Raw genomic sequence first — 17,068 nt, forward strand, 5'->3', positions numbered from 1 at the left:
TGGTCTCCGGTGTTGCTGATGATGATGATGTTCGTCCATGGTGTCGATGAGGACCATTTAATGTCATCGAGTCACTGGGGGTGGGTCCGGAGCTGGCTGTTCAGCCATCAGCCATCTCCTGCGCTAGTCTAACTGTAAAAGGCAGTCACGAAACAAGCCAACCCATTTTCAAGCCTAACTCAAAGTAAATAAAACCACATTACAAATTTAGCTTCTGAATAAATTTATAAATGCTAGGCTTATCACAATTAGGTTCATGCCTACTACTTTAAAAATTAGGGCTGTGTCAAAATACGAAACTATCCAATGAGACCTAAAGTACCTGACTGTTTATAGTGCGTGATTGAAAGCGTTCCGTTAACCGAGATGTTTATGTCAATTCTGATTGGATAGTCGAACGAAATGTATGCATTGGGTAACGAAATTGCAAACGACAGGTAAAAAGGTTATTTGGCTGATTGAAATGGCTTTTAAAGATATTGGATAAATTTGTATTGACAAGTCAACTGTTAAACATGAACTTTGGGAAACGTAAGTCATTACCGCGTCCAGTCCTCGGCAAATTGATTGAAAGGTAAGCAAAGCGTATACGGTTTCCCCCACCCCGTCCCCGTCCTTACCCAACGGTATAAATACGATGGCCTCTTAGACCAAGGAGAATCTCCTTTTTTTCCCCTTTTGACCCCAACAAGTAATGTCAGAAAAAAGTGGAGAATTACTTGTTGGGCTTGATGGCAGCTAGTAATGAGCGTGATTTTAACTTTCGTTGCTGCATGTCCGTCTATAATATTAAAAATTTAAGTTAGGGACACTCTACTCAGTCAGGTTAGAAACTGTGAATCAGTGAATGAATTGACTGAGTTCCTTGCACTTTTTATCACATTAAATGTTTCCATTATTGAAATCGGTAGGGGGGTACAAACAAACAGGGATGTATAGTCAGACTATAGTAGCGTAGAACAACAATGCTTAGCACTGTTTGTACTTAAGTTTTAGGTACGTGTTCAGAATGGACTATTGGCCACGCACTAGTAATTAATTTATTATTTTGACTAACCTTTGCATGTGGATGCTAACTGAAATCTTTGTTTGACCCATGGCATTTAATCATTTAGAACACTGACTTATTTAGTATTAAACCCCATATGTGTCAACCATTTGAGATGAAAACCTGTACGCCAGACCAATTAAAACCTTACAAAGACCAGTAAAACCTTACACGAAAAAACTTAGTCATACATTATATAAGATCAAGTTTTAAAACAACAAATGCTATACACAATTATGACACATATTTACATAATTATTAACATTTCTGAAACTTTATTTCATTCTTTTTACTTATAGCACTATCATCTTCCTGCTTTGGCTAAGCAAAGAAGCATTTGATGGATGCTCCTTCATTTCAAAATTTCTTTCATGCAGTTTTGTCCTGAAGTGTTCCTCCAGATCATATAAGACTTTAATCCAATCAGCATGAAACTTGCCATGACCTTGGTCAGTGTATTCAAGCTTGCATTTCTTTGAGTTAGGTTCAGCCATTTGATGGATGGAATATTTCAACTAGATCATCTAGTAGATGAGAGAAATAAAAAAAAATTAATTTTTTTATAGATTTGACATGTGATAGAGGAAGATCTCCCGATTACAAATATGTTACGAATTTATATTTTTCCCCATAAACCCCAAGATATTACACTAGGAGCTATCCAAAAATTGAAATCTAGAAATAAAAAAATTGACAAAGTAGCAGTCAGGAAGTTTATACCTCATAAGCTGTTGATCGTTTCTATTAAAATTGCATATCTGTTGTTCGAAATGTTATGAATTTGCTATATGGTGTGCCGATTTTGGTCACAAACTTGATATAAATTGGCAGTGTTACATATTTTTGAGTAACTCAGTATCTGTACTACGTCTGTCATTATGGCAATGCATCTTCCTGTTTGCATTACCCATCTGACAAACTTAACTTAAAACTATAGCAGCACAATAAAATTTCGGTGCTAAAATCTGTAGAGTATTTATTTGTAATTAGTATATTCTTAAAATTTTTAATAAATTGACTTTATCTCCACACAGAAAAGTCAGACAAATTATGGTTACACCAACATGATTGCCACACAATGTAAAGTGTGAAAATTGATGCAAACTTTACGGATTTGATAGTAATAAGTATAAATAATAAAATAATAATGTATAAAATAAGAAAACATACTTACTATACAGGTAGTTAGTCAGTATTAGAAATCCGAGTGAGCGTCTAATCTCCAAGCGATAAACAACAAGATCTTCTCACACTGGAGTTGAACCATGAATGAAACTCGTTTCATTATCAAAGGAAAAGTGTGGTTTTGTTTATGATTTGATTGGTTGTTTCAAGCTACCATAGACTCACTGATTTCTCTATTAAACAAATTACGCCAAGAGTCCTTGATGCTTACAAAATGAAGAAACAGAAGAAGAAAAAAATTAAATTTTAATTTTTTTAAGAAAAAAACGTACAAAATGTTTGTACGGCCGTACACTGACAAAAACGGGAGAAACCATACAAATTACGGGTAAACTGTACAAGTTGACACCTGTGAAACCCTGTCAAACCAAACATCTGTCTATTCTTGGGTTAATGACCTGAAATTTTCACTGCTGATGCATGCGTGGAAGACCGCATCACACCAGAATATGAGTAATGACATCACTCAGCTCTGCCCCAAGCATTAGTCAGTTCCTAGAGATATAGTCCTCACTAGACAGTCTTAACATGTTACTCAAATACTTACCATCTGCATTTAGAGGTCAGTCAAAGTAAATGTGTTAATTACTAGTAAGTGGCTGATAGTCCGACTTGAATGGAAGTTAAAAACTTCAGCACAGATAGTGCCAAGCATCACTGGTCTCCACTTCCAGTTATGCAAGAAGAAAAAAAAAAGAACTTGTTGGTCTACTTGCACCATCTGCTGGTCATTTGTAAGGGTGGTTTTGTTAAATATAAGTGCTTGATCTTAACAAATAACATTCTTTCAATCTTTCATTTTCTAGAAATGTGTGAGAAAATAAGTCATCAATAGAAGACACATCAAACATCTACTTTCCCTTTACCCCCAGTACAAGTGTCCATCATATCATATCAAAACCTGAACCATGCCCTGCTTGGCTGAATAAGGTTATCAACTGAATGATGCAGTGCTGAAAATATCTGATAGCCCAATGCCAGGGACCCCACTAATTTTAGATTGGGCCCTTCCAGTATTTTAAGTGAGGTTTCCATATAAAAAATTATAATTTGCCTGAGGAAACTTTGTTCACACTGAATAAATGTTTAAATGTATTTTCAAAATGTTGACATACTTGCCATAACACAGAACAATCTAAATCAGATCACCACTGTCTTTCTTGAAATTGAAATCTGTTTTTAATCACTTTGAAGGATGGTGTGTGATGCCAAAAATACAATTTTGTGGTCCCAAACCCCATGGCACTGTCATGTTTCAAAAATACACAATCTTCAGTAAATGAGTAATCTTCAAAAATAGAAAAAGACAAAAACAAACAAAACAAAAGAAAGAAATACCACCACTTTCAGTATATGCATGTTACATGTAGAATGTATAAACGGTAAGCAGTCATGATTGGAACTATGTAAAACTATCCTTTGGGCACTTTAAAAACTCAATTTTAGGCAAAGAGGTCAGATATAAACCACCATTTCACATATAACTTAATTGGCTGACAACAGCTAGTGAGATGTATTTGATAGCTGCAATGGGTGAGCCCATTGTGCTAATTTGCATAGGTAGGATCAGGATTATGATTATACCCATTATAGGTACAGTTGAACCCGGTTATGTCGCCGGCCTAGGGGTTTGCCAAAAAGCGTCGAGATAACCGATGATCGAGATAAACGAAAACCAATATGGCGGCAATATATTAACATGTGCTTGAAATTTCTTTATGTACATGATGTGCGTTAATAAATGAGAATGTAGATGCACGTGTTTTTGGAGGTTTTTTTACACAACAGCGTTGCCGCGATTTGTTTGATGAAGCGATTGGCATGCTATAAAAATGTACATGTTTGCTAACAACAAAAGGCATATGTACACCAACTAACAGCAGAGATTTACCAGTATACAATACAAACCACCATCGATTCTCGATACAAACCTTTATTATATTCTCCAACATTGCAAACACAAAGATCGCTCACAAAATCACAAAAAACGTGCGGGGTGTAGTTCGTTTTTACAAAAAGCTAACCAGTGTCAAAATTAAATTCGCGAGTCATTTCACTCTGACACAGCTCTGAAAAGTATCGTACACGCGGTTACTATGGTTTCTTTACAAAGTCTAAAATGCTTTGTTGCTTTTTGCCTTTAACAGTCTGCTTGAAAACAAATGCTTCAATATTATTTATGCTGTCTAAAACAGTTTCATCTCCTACAAAAGAACCATGCCGTCGAATTTTCTGTAGCATTTCTACCACCTCACCAGCTGAGGGAATTGGTTCCAAATCTTCGTCCGCATCTTCTTCATCTTCTTTGTCATTGCCGCATGCAGATGTGCTTGCCTGTGCTGACTGCACACTTGATACAATGTCTTCATTGGTGATCACGCCATCAGTAACGACGTCTTTGTCAATTTCTATGTAATCTCGGAATTCCTGGACAGTGATGGCTAACTCCTGTGCCTCCTCTTCCAAGATAGCATCTGTAAGGCTTGATTTTTCCGCCACTTCCGCGAGTTCTTCTGCGGCTGCACGGCACTGTGCCTGAAACTCATCATCGGAAATATCCTTAATGACGCAGTGCATCCAGCAGTTTGAGATTGTTTCCTTCTTCACGCCATTCCAGTGATTGGTCATGTAGATCGAGATAACCGATGTTAAGTGGCAAATTTGGCCCTCTTTTGTGCTCGAGATATTAGGGTTCGGCGACATAAAAGAATCGACATAACTGATGAGAAAATGCTACGACAAAGAGAGAATTTGGCAGTTCCACTTCAAAAACGTCGACTTAATAGGGTTGGCGAGTTAACCGAGGTCGAGATAAGTGGGTTCGACTGTAAATCAAAGAGATGCTATAGAAACATGTACAAGAACAAAAATTATTACATATCTTTGCCTTGATTGAGAAAGTTTAAGTCATGTATTATATTTTTGTCAAGTTTATGTACAGCAGCAACGTTTCTTTGAAATCAGATTTTACTCTGTGTGTGTGTGTGTGTGTGTATATATATATATATATATATACATATATATAATGCAAAGCATGATCATTTCAGTTGTTGGAATAGTGTTCAAGTATAATTCATTTAGAAGCTGATTCAGGAAGCAATTAACTCTCAGCAAAGCCAACAAAAATAAATTTCAGGACTGTTGGTTGATGGAGTTTTACTTTGTGAAGCACGCCAGCCCAGAAAAAGAAACAAAAAAAGCATTAAGGGGAGGGGCAGCTATTAATTCTTTGCACATACTGCAAACAGCACATTGACATATGTCAAGTGGGTTCTGACCAGGATTCACTCAGAGAAGCCAACAGAGAAGTTTGAACACCATTACCATCCAGTCCCTAGTGAATGTAGTGGTGAACACTTATGATACTTGCATTACCTTCAAACCCCTTTGAACCCTGTTGAATTTATATTTATAATTTTAGCTATCACAACGTTGTGTGACAATATTAAAATATGGGAAATTTTGGGCTTGTGGAATTTCAGTCAGGGCTTGTGAGTCACCAGCCCTGCGCCTGTGTAAAATAAAAAAAAAGATCTTTGAGCACTGTGATGGTTTACACTGATAACAAGGAAATCACATGATTGACTTTCTTTACATTTTGCTCATGGCCAAAAACATGGTAGTAGAACTTTAAAAAAGTTGTTGCATAAAAAATTTCTAACCTCAGTATTTGTTGCCAATTTTTAAAAAATGTTGCCAAGTAAGGAGTCGGTATTTTTCCCTGTCTGTTACTGTAGTAGGCAATAAAATGGGGTATTTATTACCCTTGATACACATATCACAGAACATCTGTTTTAATTTTGTATCATCTCACTCACAGATGCCCAAGTTTCCAACTGTCAAAACTTTTTCAGAACTTGTGGCCTGTTCATCATGATGTGTTGTTACACTTAAAACATTAATATCAGCACTACAAGTACATGATGTTAGACTGTCAGGTATAATTTCAGATTTAGTGAGGGAATTAATTTGATTTTAGCGGATTATTAATGAAAAATTCATTAATACCACTTTCTTGTAATTTTGTTTTGATGCTAACACCATTATCATGGATACTTTTATGTTTTTTGTTAGAATACTTAGGCATCACAGTGTTGATCTTGTTTTTTTCCTGTCACATAAACCTTACAGAATAAAGCACATTTTATACATAGATTATTGTATCTATATTGCAGTGACAGCACACAGGCAGATGAATTTGAAGAGGGTGGAAAGGGATGCAAAAGGTAAGAGTTGGATATTTGTTACTGTTTAGAAAGGTTTTGCTTTTAATATGTTTGCACCTTCACCTTAAATTATTAGAAAGAGAATTTGTGTTTATATTTGCTTTTTGTGATGCTCATTTGATTGTGCAGGAATAGCAGAGAACTCGCCCCATGGAGAACTCGCCCTGGGAGAACTCATCCCAGGTGTCAGGAGAAGTCGCCCCATGGTGGTCAGAAAAGTCGCCCCACTTTGTCTAGAGAAGTCGCCCCACTTCCCCTGGAGAAGTCACCCCAAGGATAATATATAGTAATTCTGAGATGTTGCCACATGGTTGTTAAGGCTTTATTTATTGTTGTTTTTCTTCAACTTAATAACTTATTAAATCTATAAGAAAAATTTCAAGCTTTCCATTTGATCAACTCTGCTTCTGTACTTAACGAAAAATAAGTGTTATCTGTCCCTTTCGCTCTGCTCTTCAAATCATTAGATGCATTTTATTTGGAAAAATAAGAGGGGATATAAGCATGATGTGATGTCTGCATTTTTATATATAAAATGGTTCCAACCTAATAACCTAAGTCATCCTGAGATGACTTTATGGCATTGACATCTATAACCCGAAATTGACTGAATTGGTGCTGACCGTCAATAAGCCAAAGGGTTATGTGATTATCTCTCTAACTGAACAATTTAATCTGGTTTTTCACTGAGATTTGGTAACCATTAACAAATGATACTTGAACTCAATAAAAAGCATCATTGATGCCTACTCAAGAAATGCAGTCGCTACTGACTTCATCATCATGGCTAATGCGCATAATTTGGACGTTTTCTGAAAGATCACTTGTACTACATCATTTAGTTTATTTCTTCTTTTTTGTCAGTGTTCGTAATTATATTATTTCTCAATAATAACAAACTATTTCAAGTTGAATGAGAAGTTTTAAAAATATTTCACTACTAAATTACCGATGCAAAATAAACAAGATTATGTTATTTTGTAATATATAATAACACCATGATCACGCGTACTAGACCCAAATTTACTAATGAGGCACAAATCAATGTCGCTGACACATTAACTCATTATATATGTTTCTTTCCTTAATGCATACATTTTTGCTATATCAGTATATGTCTGTCATTAGAAAAATTCAATGAAAACAATAAATAAAACTTGGATTTGAAAATATTGCAACCTAAATTGTGTATATCAATACCTACATTACTGTCGCCAGTATAATTACAAGTTAGTTCTGTCAGATAAAGATGAAAAATAAAACTGAAGATTTAATTAAAAAGTCTCTAAATTAATCGTGTATAATCTTTGAGAAATCTAAAAGCAAATTTTGAATAATTATACCCTGAACATTTATTCACGAGGCTTCAGAATGTAGGTCGCTATGGTCATGATACATACGTAACACTTTTATGCATGGCGTTTTTTTGTGTGTGTAAAACGAGGGTTTTGGAGAGTATAAAATGTGCTCAAAATGTTAGGCACGAAATGTTTTAAAAGAAACGGATAACGTCTTTTATTTTAAGACAACAATTACATCATTACATAACAGTAAAATAATAAAATAAAAGAGACAATCATACATATAATTATATTGTTATAAAGGATATACAATTTATAAATTAAAAAAGAAAATTATACAATTTTGTATTGTGCATTGGTATTAAGGCCAGTAGGATACAAAGTATCTAACTTATGAATCCAAAAAGTTTCTTTTTTTGAGTCTATTCATGTCACCATGCACAATATCTATTGGCATGAAAGACAATTCACTTAGAGAGTGATTACTGGTGTTAAACTGTGTTGAAATATTAGAAGAAAACTGCAGATCTCTATAACTTTATATATGAAAACGTTGATTATTCATATTAGTAGTTTCTCTTATGTTTGCACATCGAGAGCACTGGTGTATGTTACATTTAGATGATGAAACTGTTTTGTTTTTCTTTTCTATCTGTTTAGTACTAATAAAAAAATCTGGCAAATTCTTGGGTCTTTAAGCGATAATTCATGTATTTTTGTAAAGTGCTTTTACGCTGGTTTTATTTGATAAATTTAGGAGACTATAAAATTTATTAATTATACGAAGTAGATTAGATAATGAAGGGTTTGATTGTATTGTGAAAGGAATTACATCTCTCTCTATTTTGCATTCTGCTGTGATTAAAGCCTCATGTTGAGTAATATTACGGGCTTTGTTCAGGGCAGAATAATTATATGTGTAGGATAATTTCTGTTTTGTAAATATGTTTGTAATTTATTCAACGAATTTTGTAATTGACCATCATTTGAAATAATGCATCTGTATCTTTTCGACTGGCTATATGTTATACCGTTTTTACATGACATGGGATAACATGAAGAATATTCCACATATTCCTTGATACGAATATTTGTAGAGATAGTGTTATCAGTATTTTATATCACATTTACATCTAAAAATGAAACATGTGTTCTAGATGCAGTATAAGTAAATTTAATTTTCAGATGAAAATGATTTCGGTGATCAATAAATTTTTTCATTTCTTTGGTTGACTACTTCCAGATATAAATATGTCATTGAAAAATCTGAACCAAAGAGATGGATTAAACTTTTCATTTTGAAGAAAATACTTTTCAAATTTACCCATGAAAGGGAAGAGTATGAAGGAGCCATTTTAATACCCATTGCTGTACCCATTATTTGTATGTAATTCGTATTATTAAATTGAAAATAATTATTTTCGAAGATAAGTTTTATTATTATACGAATATCTTCACAAGATAGTGTGCTATTATTAGGATTGTTGTCAAGAAAATATTTACATGCAGGGCTGAGCAAATCCCATATCCTGACGTCCCGAACTAGTCATTTTTGACGTCGGGCAAGTAAAATTTTCCAAGTCGCTAGTTCGGGACAAGTGCTTTTAAAAAAAGTCGGGCTAGTCCTTATTTTCGTGCTTTAATCACTATATCTACCTTTATTTGGCCAGGCATGCCCTCTGGGGGTACTGAATACTTGATTCTACTCCTCTTCGTGTAAACATTTACATCCTGTTACTGCTTGACTGCATATTGGGCTAAGCGACCAAATTATTGGCAAATCAAAACACGTCAAACAAAAGAAAGACAGTATTATCAATTAGTAGTGTTGTAAGCGGTTTTGTTGCAATGAGTTTACTCAATCTAGATCATAACGAGCGGCTCACTATGATTTTAATCCAGCAAGTCAGTGTAATTAAAATAATGAAAGGTACTTTACCGACATCAATGTTGGTTTCCTTTATGAACTGATTAAATGACAGTAATGATTCTTTAATTTATAATCGATTATACAGATGATTAACTTTCACGTGTGATATTGTGTTTGAAGCGAAATAATTATGCTAATTAATGAGCTGTTTCAGTTTGTATTTAATAGAGAAATTTGATCTTCTGATCACTTTAGAAGTAGTTGTCAAGCAAGCTGATAGTTACTCCGTGGATAAAATGAGTTTGCTAAATTATTTTCACAAGGAAGGTAATAATGGCGATTTGGAGAAGGTAAATTTGTTTGAAAATGGAGGGATAAAACGTAAGACGGATACTGACTGTGCTTGAATATATGACTCGGAAGGTGGCAGACATATACATGGACATATTTTCAAATCCTTGAGCTAAAACATATATACATGAACCTGAAGAAGCCAAATGTATAACAACCAAGGTTTTTAAAAATTAAATTCTTTTAAGAAATAATTATGTTGTATATTATTTCATTTGTTTTTTTCTATGGATTAAGTACATACGTCTCATCAAATCTTGGCAAGTGATTACCATTTTGGGACCAGTGAAAAGTAAGTTGGGACTAGTGAAGAGAAAGGTGGGACTAGTGAATTTTCTGAAACCATTTGTCCTGGACTAGTGGTTAAAAAATATTTGCTCAACCCTGACATGCTTCAATACCAACTGCATGCGGAAAGTTGGTATATAGTGATGTTACATCTAATAATACCAGGATTGAAATTAACAGATAGCTGTGGAATAGACTTCAACTTTTTAATTAAAGTTGTTGTATCTTTAATGTATGGTTTCATTATGACTTTTGGGTAATACGTATGTAGAATTGAGGTGTACGCATGTTAAGAGGGAGAGTATCAAATTCCTCATATACGGAATTATTTTTTTTTTAGCCATCTCATTAATGCATGTTGAAATTATTTATTTAATTTCTATTGACGGATCTTCGACAATATGTTTGTATTAGTTTTCATCATTTAATTGACGTTCAAATTCTTTAACATAATCTTCTTGATTCATAATAATAATAGTGTTTGACTAATCATCCTTTTTAATCACTATACTCTCGTCATTCATTATATTATATAAAGACTTAATTTCGTCTTAGAAATATTACTATGATATTGCTTTTTATGATTACCAGTTAATATCTCTTTTGTGATCACGTATAAATAAAAATCTAAATATGAATCACGTAAAAGATGTTTTAATTCTATTATAAAAAGGTTATCTGGGTTTTGGGGCGACTTCTCCAGACAAAGTGGGTTGACTTCTCCAACCACTCTGGGGCGATTTCTCTATGGGGCGACTTTTCTGCAAACCATTGTGCAGTCATTGGTAGATTCTTATGGTAGCATGAACACTGTCAGCACCAGCTAAAAGATCATAGGGTAATTTCAGGATATAAGTAATTTAGACTATTTTTATTGTGGCTTTCAGACCTAAATGCTATGTGTAGTTTTTGCTTTTACTGTTACATATTTATTGTATGCTTAAACCTGAACTTTTCTTAATAATCAATACAAAGATTCATTTAAGAATGATGTTATGGAAACGACATGATGATGAGGAGGACAATGATGATTATGGTCCAACAACCATTATTATCATCATCATCATTCATCTAAGGGTCATGCTTTGGAGGAGGGCAGTTTGGGCAGAATTGTCACTTTATCAGTACAATTTTGCTTCATCATAAAAGGAAATAAACATTAACTTGCCTTGCTTCAAAATGAATGCCTACCAATACCAGCTCCCATGTTTGGTATTGTGAAACTTGTGTTTGTGAGTGTAAAACAGCAGAAATTTTTCAGAAATAATTTTGTTTTAATTTAGTTGCTTGTGATGCACTCAAACATGCAGAGACTTTACGACTGAAAATGTGAAACTTGCGGGGTCAAGTTGAATTCTACAGGTCTTTTTCAAATCATAAACCAAATTATGTATTGTTTTGAAACTAAAATCTGTGAAGATATGCTTTTGATAACTGTTAGTTACTCATTTTCAGGAACAGGTACATATTTGTCAAGCTGCTATTTAATGCCAAAGCAATGTTATCAAGTAGTTATTCAGGATAGAAATTAAAAGGTCTGATGATTATTTTCTTTTTATATCTGAATACTATTTAACTGTCAGAATCAGTAAAACACCAGCTGTTGATCAACTTTCTAATAGCTTGGTTGCCCACTGGACAACCAACCTGTAATTCTGATTGCCTAACAAATCATCTGGTTGTCTAATAAGAAATTCCCAAAAACATTTCCAGGTAAAGTTACTATGGAGTAAATCACATATGTTGCCAAATGAATAATGGCTTTATTTGTTAATAATGATATTGTAACAACAATATATGATTTAATCAACACCAGAACTTTAAAATGTATGATGCATCCATTTCTTTTTTAAATATATTACCCAATCATAATACCTTAGGAGAACTACTACTACCTCACAAAATGCAGCCCTCCCAGATAACACCTTTAGCCATAAAAAAAAGCTAAAAATTATCTGCCCACCTAGGTCATGGGCTGTCGGTGTGATCTCACCTTGGCAGCAAATCCTATGAATATCTCGGGGGGGGGGAAACAATCACTTGAATTCAATAATTTGAAGAAAAATAAAATTCAGCCCAAACTGGTCACAACATAATACAACTTAATGTGTCAAATGTTTTTAGCCCAACTGACTAGTTTTTATCAATATGTGTAATACGACTAAGACACAAAACAGATTCCCAGATAAGGGGCAAAAGTTCAGTCATCTAGAAAAAATAGAAGTTTGTTACCAATTGGCATATGATAAAATATCACTTAGTCCGGTATGAACTTGACTCAACGTAATGAGTCTTACTCTGAGAAAGATTTAAAAAAAAAAAGATCTCTACCAAAACTGTCACTGATTTTGGAACAAGGTCAGCAACTAGCTTCAGTGTTTCTATTAGTATTTGTTTAAATCAGTGAAATAAAAAAATTTTAAAAAATCGGTCAGGTCAAACAGAACTGAACTCAATTCTGGACAAGGTCAAACCCAGTAAAAAATGTTACATTACAATAGCATGTAATGGAATAAAATGATTTAAAACTAACAGACAAACAATTAAATTAAATATACATAACAACTTACAGATTAGAACATTGGCAAGCAAGCTTTGCAACGATCGCAGAATGCTGCTGACAGTTATCACACTTGCCTAGTGTGTTCTGGCTGTGAAGCGATCAACACATGAATTTTGTTCAGCATTGACCAAACATCAGTGGAATACAGTGCTTGGGGCAAGTGCGGGATTTTCTTGCAGATAAGGGATATAAATCAACAAATTGTGCATCAGCAACTAAATGCAGAAAATCTTATTGTTCAGAGAAAGTTTCGGCACTCATTCACTACCACAGGATTCATCCTTATTGGCAATATGGATAGGTCTAGTCATTTCAGGGTTCAACTCTATATCTATTGCTGAACAGTGAGAGAAATAGCAAAGCAAAGAGCCAAAATTACAATCTTACACATCAGATACATGGACTGGATATGGGGATCAGACATCCCATACCCCATCCCAGCATTAATGATGTCCTCCCCACAAAGATGGCTGACTTCCATTACGACCAGACTAGGCCATCTACATGGCATCAGTCTGGGTCACAACCGCAATGAATACATTATAAGCCACCAGAAGACCACCAATTGTCCAGTATGTCAAACCATACATGCCAACCATTTTGCTTTTGGCATAATGATTATGCTCTTCATCGCCAAATTATGTTTTCCAATAGACTGTATATGGATTACACTTTCTTGCTACATTATAAATAAATAAAAGTAAAGCAATAAAAAGATGTTTTTGTCATTTTTATTATCATGTCTTTAATTCTACTCATATATGAGAATATTCTTAAAAAGATGACTTATTTGCTATATATAGCAGCCGCATATGACCCATTTCCAACAAAAACAGATGGGTTTCTTCAAAAGCAAACTTTGCATAACAGATTCATTTTATTGATAAGCATGTTAGTTAGTGAACAGGTATATATTTTTAAACAAAATGGTGCCAGTTGTTAAGTGAAACGCTTTACGGTATGAGTTGTGGATGTTATATGATGGAAAATGTTAGAGCAGAAGGATCTTTGCAAACCTCAAACATGTCAGATCAGAATAAAGACAAATCAACACCACTTTACAGACTTTAAAAGAAGAATATGATAGTAATGTAATACAGCACTCTGCACACCTGACTATGATCACAGCAGAATTCCAATTCACGATCATTTAGCGAAAGTTATACATATAGACTAGTTGAACTGAGTGCTGAATATAAATAATTTTTCTGTATATTTTGTGTTTGTATTCTGGTTCTAATCCATATGGATTATGCCTTTTGCGATAAGAATTTGGACCAGCTGCAGAACCAGGCTAGTAGTAAAAAAAGTATCTTTTTCATACAAGCTGTAATTCTGGCATGTAATATATGGATTACGATTCTTACACCCAAATTATGTTTTTTGCCACATATAATAGCTGTCTGCATCGTCAGTTACAAGGTCCAAGCATCAACCTACTAGTTTTCTCATAAAAGCACCAGCAATCAAACTTTCATCGGCAATTCTACAAGTGGCATACCCCAGTATTTCAAATGGACACCCCATCAATCAACCGTGATATTGCAGTCTTAGAGATGACAAAGCTATACTCCATATATGTGAATCAGATCACTCAGCAGTTGGTACGCAATATCTTACACTGGTCAACAGTGAAATCATTACTGACTTGAAAAGGCCCTAATCTGTAGTATTTTGGTGTGCCGAACACGAATATAACCGTGAAAAATTTGTATTGGCTCTCGTTTTGAAGATATTCATATACCTCATTTTCTATGTTTCACTGTGTAAATTTCTCCAGTAGGACTGCAGCAACATCCGGAATAATGATGTAACATTGCATAATACCATCATGCTCACATCATCCACAGTTGATTGCATCATTTTCTGATGCAATGCAATACTAATGCCATGCGGCTGCTGAAGTAAGTTGACGTCAGCAGTGTACTATACATGTGTAGGCCTATTATACTAATGCCAGGCGGCTGCTGAAGCTGACGTAAGCAGTGTACTATATAAAGCCCAATCAGATAGGTTCAGCATTTAAAATATTTTAGACGTTGTGCGAGACAGTTCAAGCTACTGTTACATAAAACTTATTATTTTATCCATTTACGTACAATAAAGAACAGTAATGCCTCGAAAGTGTGTTAATACCGCGGACAATTTTTGCTATATTTGTGGGGAAGTGACATTTGCCAACCAGAAGAAAAGTATCAATTCTCAAGTGAAGAAGGCATATCATCTTTACTTCGGATGCAAGGTTGGTGACCAAGACAAGCCTTGGGCTCCGCATATATGCTGTGCTACATGTACAACACCGCTTTCACAGTGGTTGAATTGCAAAAGGTCATCAATGCCGTTTGCAGTCCCAATGGTGTGGAGAGAGCCAAGCAACCACCTAAATGACTGTTACTTCTGCTTGGTTCCTCCTCTTTCCGGCGGAATAACGAAGCGAAAGAAGTCGAGAATAGTCTACCCAAACATTCCGTCTGCATTGAGACCAGTTCCACATGGTGAGGGACTTCCTATTCCAGAACCTCCAGCAGAATATTCTCTTGATTCATCTGACGAAGACAAAGGTGAGTCGACCTGTTCTTCTCCTGGTCCATCAGCATGCAGTGATCCAGATTTTCACTGCGGTGCATCATCAACCCCACACAGAATAACACAGGAAGAACTAAATGACCTGATTCGTGATTTGGACTTATCAAAGAACAAGGCAGAATTGCTAGGATCAAGACTCCAACAATGGAATCTTCTAGAAGAAGATGTCACAATTACTGCATATCGAAAGCGCCACCAGCAATTGGAGCCTTTCTTCAGAAAGGAAAGTAATCTGATATTCTGTTCCGATATTGAGGGCCTCATGAATGCTTTAAAAATCACTCATGACCCACAAGAATGGAGACTATTTGTGGACTCTTCAAAACTGAGTCTCAAGGCTGTGCTTTTGCACAATGGAAACATTCTTCCATCTATTCCAGTAGCGTATGCTGTCCACATGAAAGAGACATACGATAACTTAAGGCAGCTACTGAATTCCATTGAGTATAACAAGTACAGCTGGCACCTCTGTGGTGATTTGAAGGTAGTTGCCCTTTTAATGGGACTGCAGCAAGGATATACAAAATACATGTGTTTCTTATGCGAGTGGGATAGCCGAGCAAGGGAAATGCACTACATGAGGAAGGAATGGACTCACAGGCAGAATGTAGCCATTGGAGAGAAGAATATCCAACACCCAGCTCTGGTTGAGGCTCAGAAAATCTTGCTACCACCCCTTCACATCAAACTAGGTTTGATGAAGAACTTCATGAAAGCCATTGACCGGACTTTGCCAGCATTCCGATACCTGCATGAAAAATTCCCTCGACTCAGCGAAGCAAAGATTAAAGAGGGAGTTTTTGTGGGTCCTCAGATTCGAGAGCTTTTCAAAGATGACCGGTTCAACAACTTGGTGGAAGGTGACGCGAAACAAGCATGGAATGCTTTTCGCCTAGTTTCTACAAACTTCCTCGGAAATGTTAGGGCAGAAAACTATAAGGAACTAGTAGAAGACATGTTGATGAAGTATAAGAAACTTGGCTGCAATATGTCTCTAAAGATTCACTTCCTTCATTCCCATTTGGATTTCTTTCCTAGCAACTGTGGCATTGTTAGTGATGAACACGGCGAACGTTTTCATCAAGATATCGCAACAATGGAACAAAGATACCAGGGAAAATGGTCCACTACAATGCTGGCTGACTACTGCTGGACACTCCTCAGAGATGCTCCCGAACAGCTGTACAAGAGACAGGCGAAGAAATCTAAGATGTAGTCAATGACTTGATTTTTTATAGGTAGGCTATTACAGTTGACCTTTTACTATTGGAATGCATTTCGTTATGTAAACATTAATTTCTTGCAGATTACAAAAAAACTAGAGCCAATTTTGCAATTTGACTGTCATATTCGTGTTCAGCACATAAAAATTGATAAGAATTGACTAATTTTATTTCAGTAACATGACTTTTGTAAAAATTTGTTGTCCAGTGTTATCTGTGGGCTTTGTGTTATACTTAGTATCTATGGCAATTTTCTAACAGGCAGAACACAGCTTATCTTCTCCCACTCTGAATTCCACAGGTCATATGTGGGAGTCAGTCTCATGAATAAGAGCATTGAAAAGAGCTGCTTTACACACCCTAGCCAATGCTGTAACAACAGCTGCAAGTTCACAACTAGCAAAACGAGATGCAGTGATTTCTACAT

The 17,068-nt window shown here is 35.3% G+C and overlaps 1 protein-coding gene across 1 annotated transcript in view; it reads left to right on the forward strand.

Moving 5' to 3' along the window:
• Positions 1-398: 398 nt before the first annotated feature.
• The window catches only part of LOC149798024 (circadian locomoter output cycles protein kaput-like), an 89,005-nt gene continuing 72,335 nt past the window's right edge, over positions 399-17,068 (forward strand). Inside the window, exons 1-2 of the mRNA XM_089963110.1 lie at positions 399-574; positions 6,409-6,459. Of these exons, the coding sequence (XP_089819236.1) occupies positions 516-574; positions 6,409-6,459 (110 nt within the window). The 5' untranslated portion in view covers positions 399-515. The remainder of the gene's footprint in view (positions 575-6,408; positions 6,460-17,068) is intronic.

The sequence above is a fragment of the Sinohyriopsis cumingii genome, chromosome 6, assembly GCF_028554795.1.
Source record: "Sinohyriopsis cumingii isolate HCF-2022 chromosome 6, ASM2855479v2, whole genome shotgun sequence".
NCBI lineage: Eukaryota > Metazoa > Mollusca > Bivalvia > Unionida > Unionidae > Sinohyriopsis > Sinohyriopsis cumingii.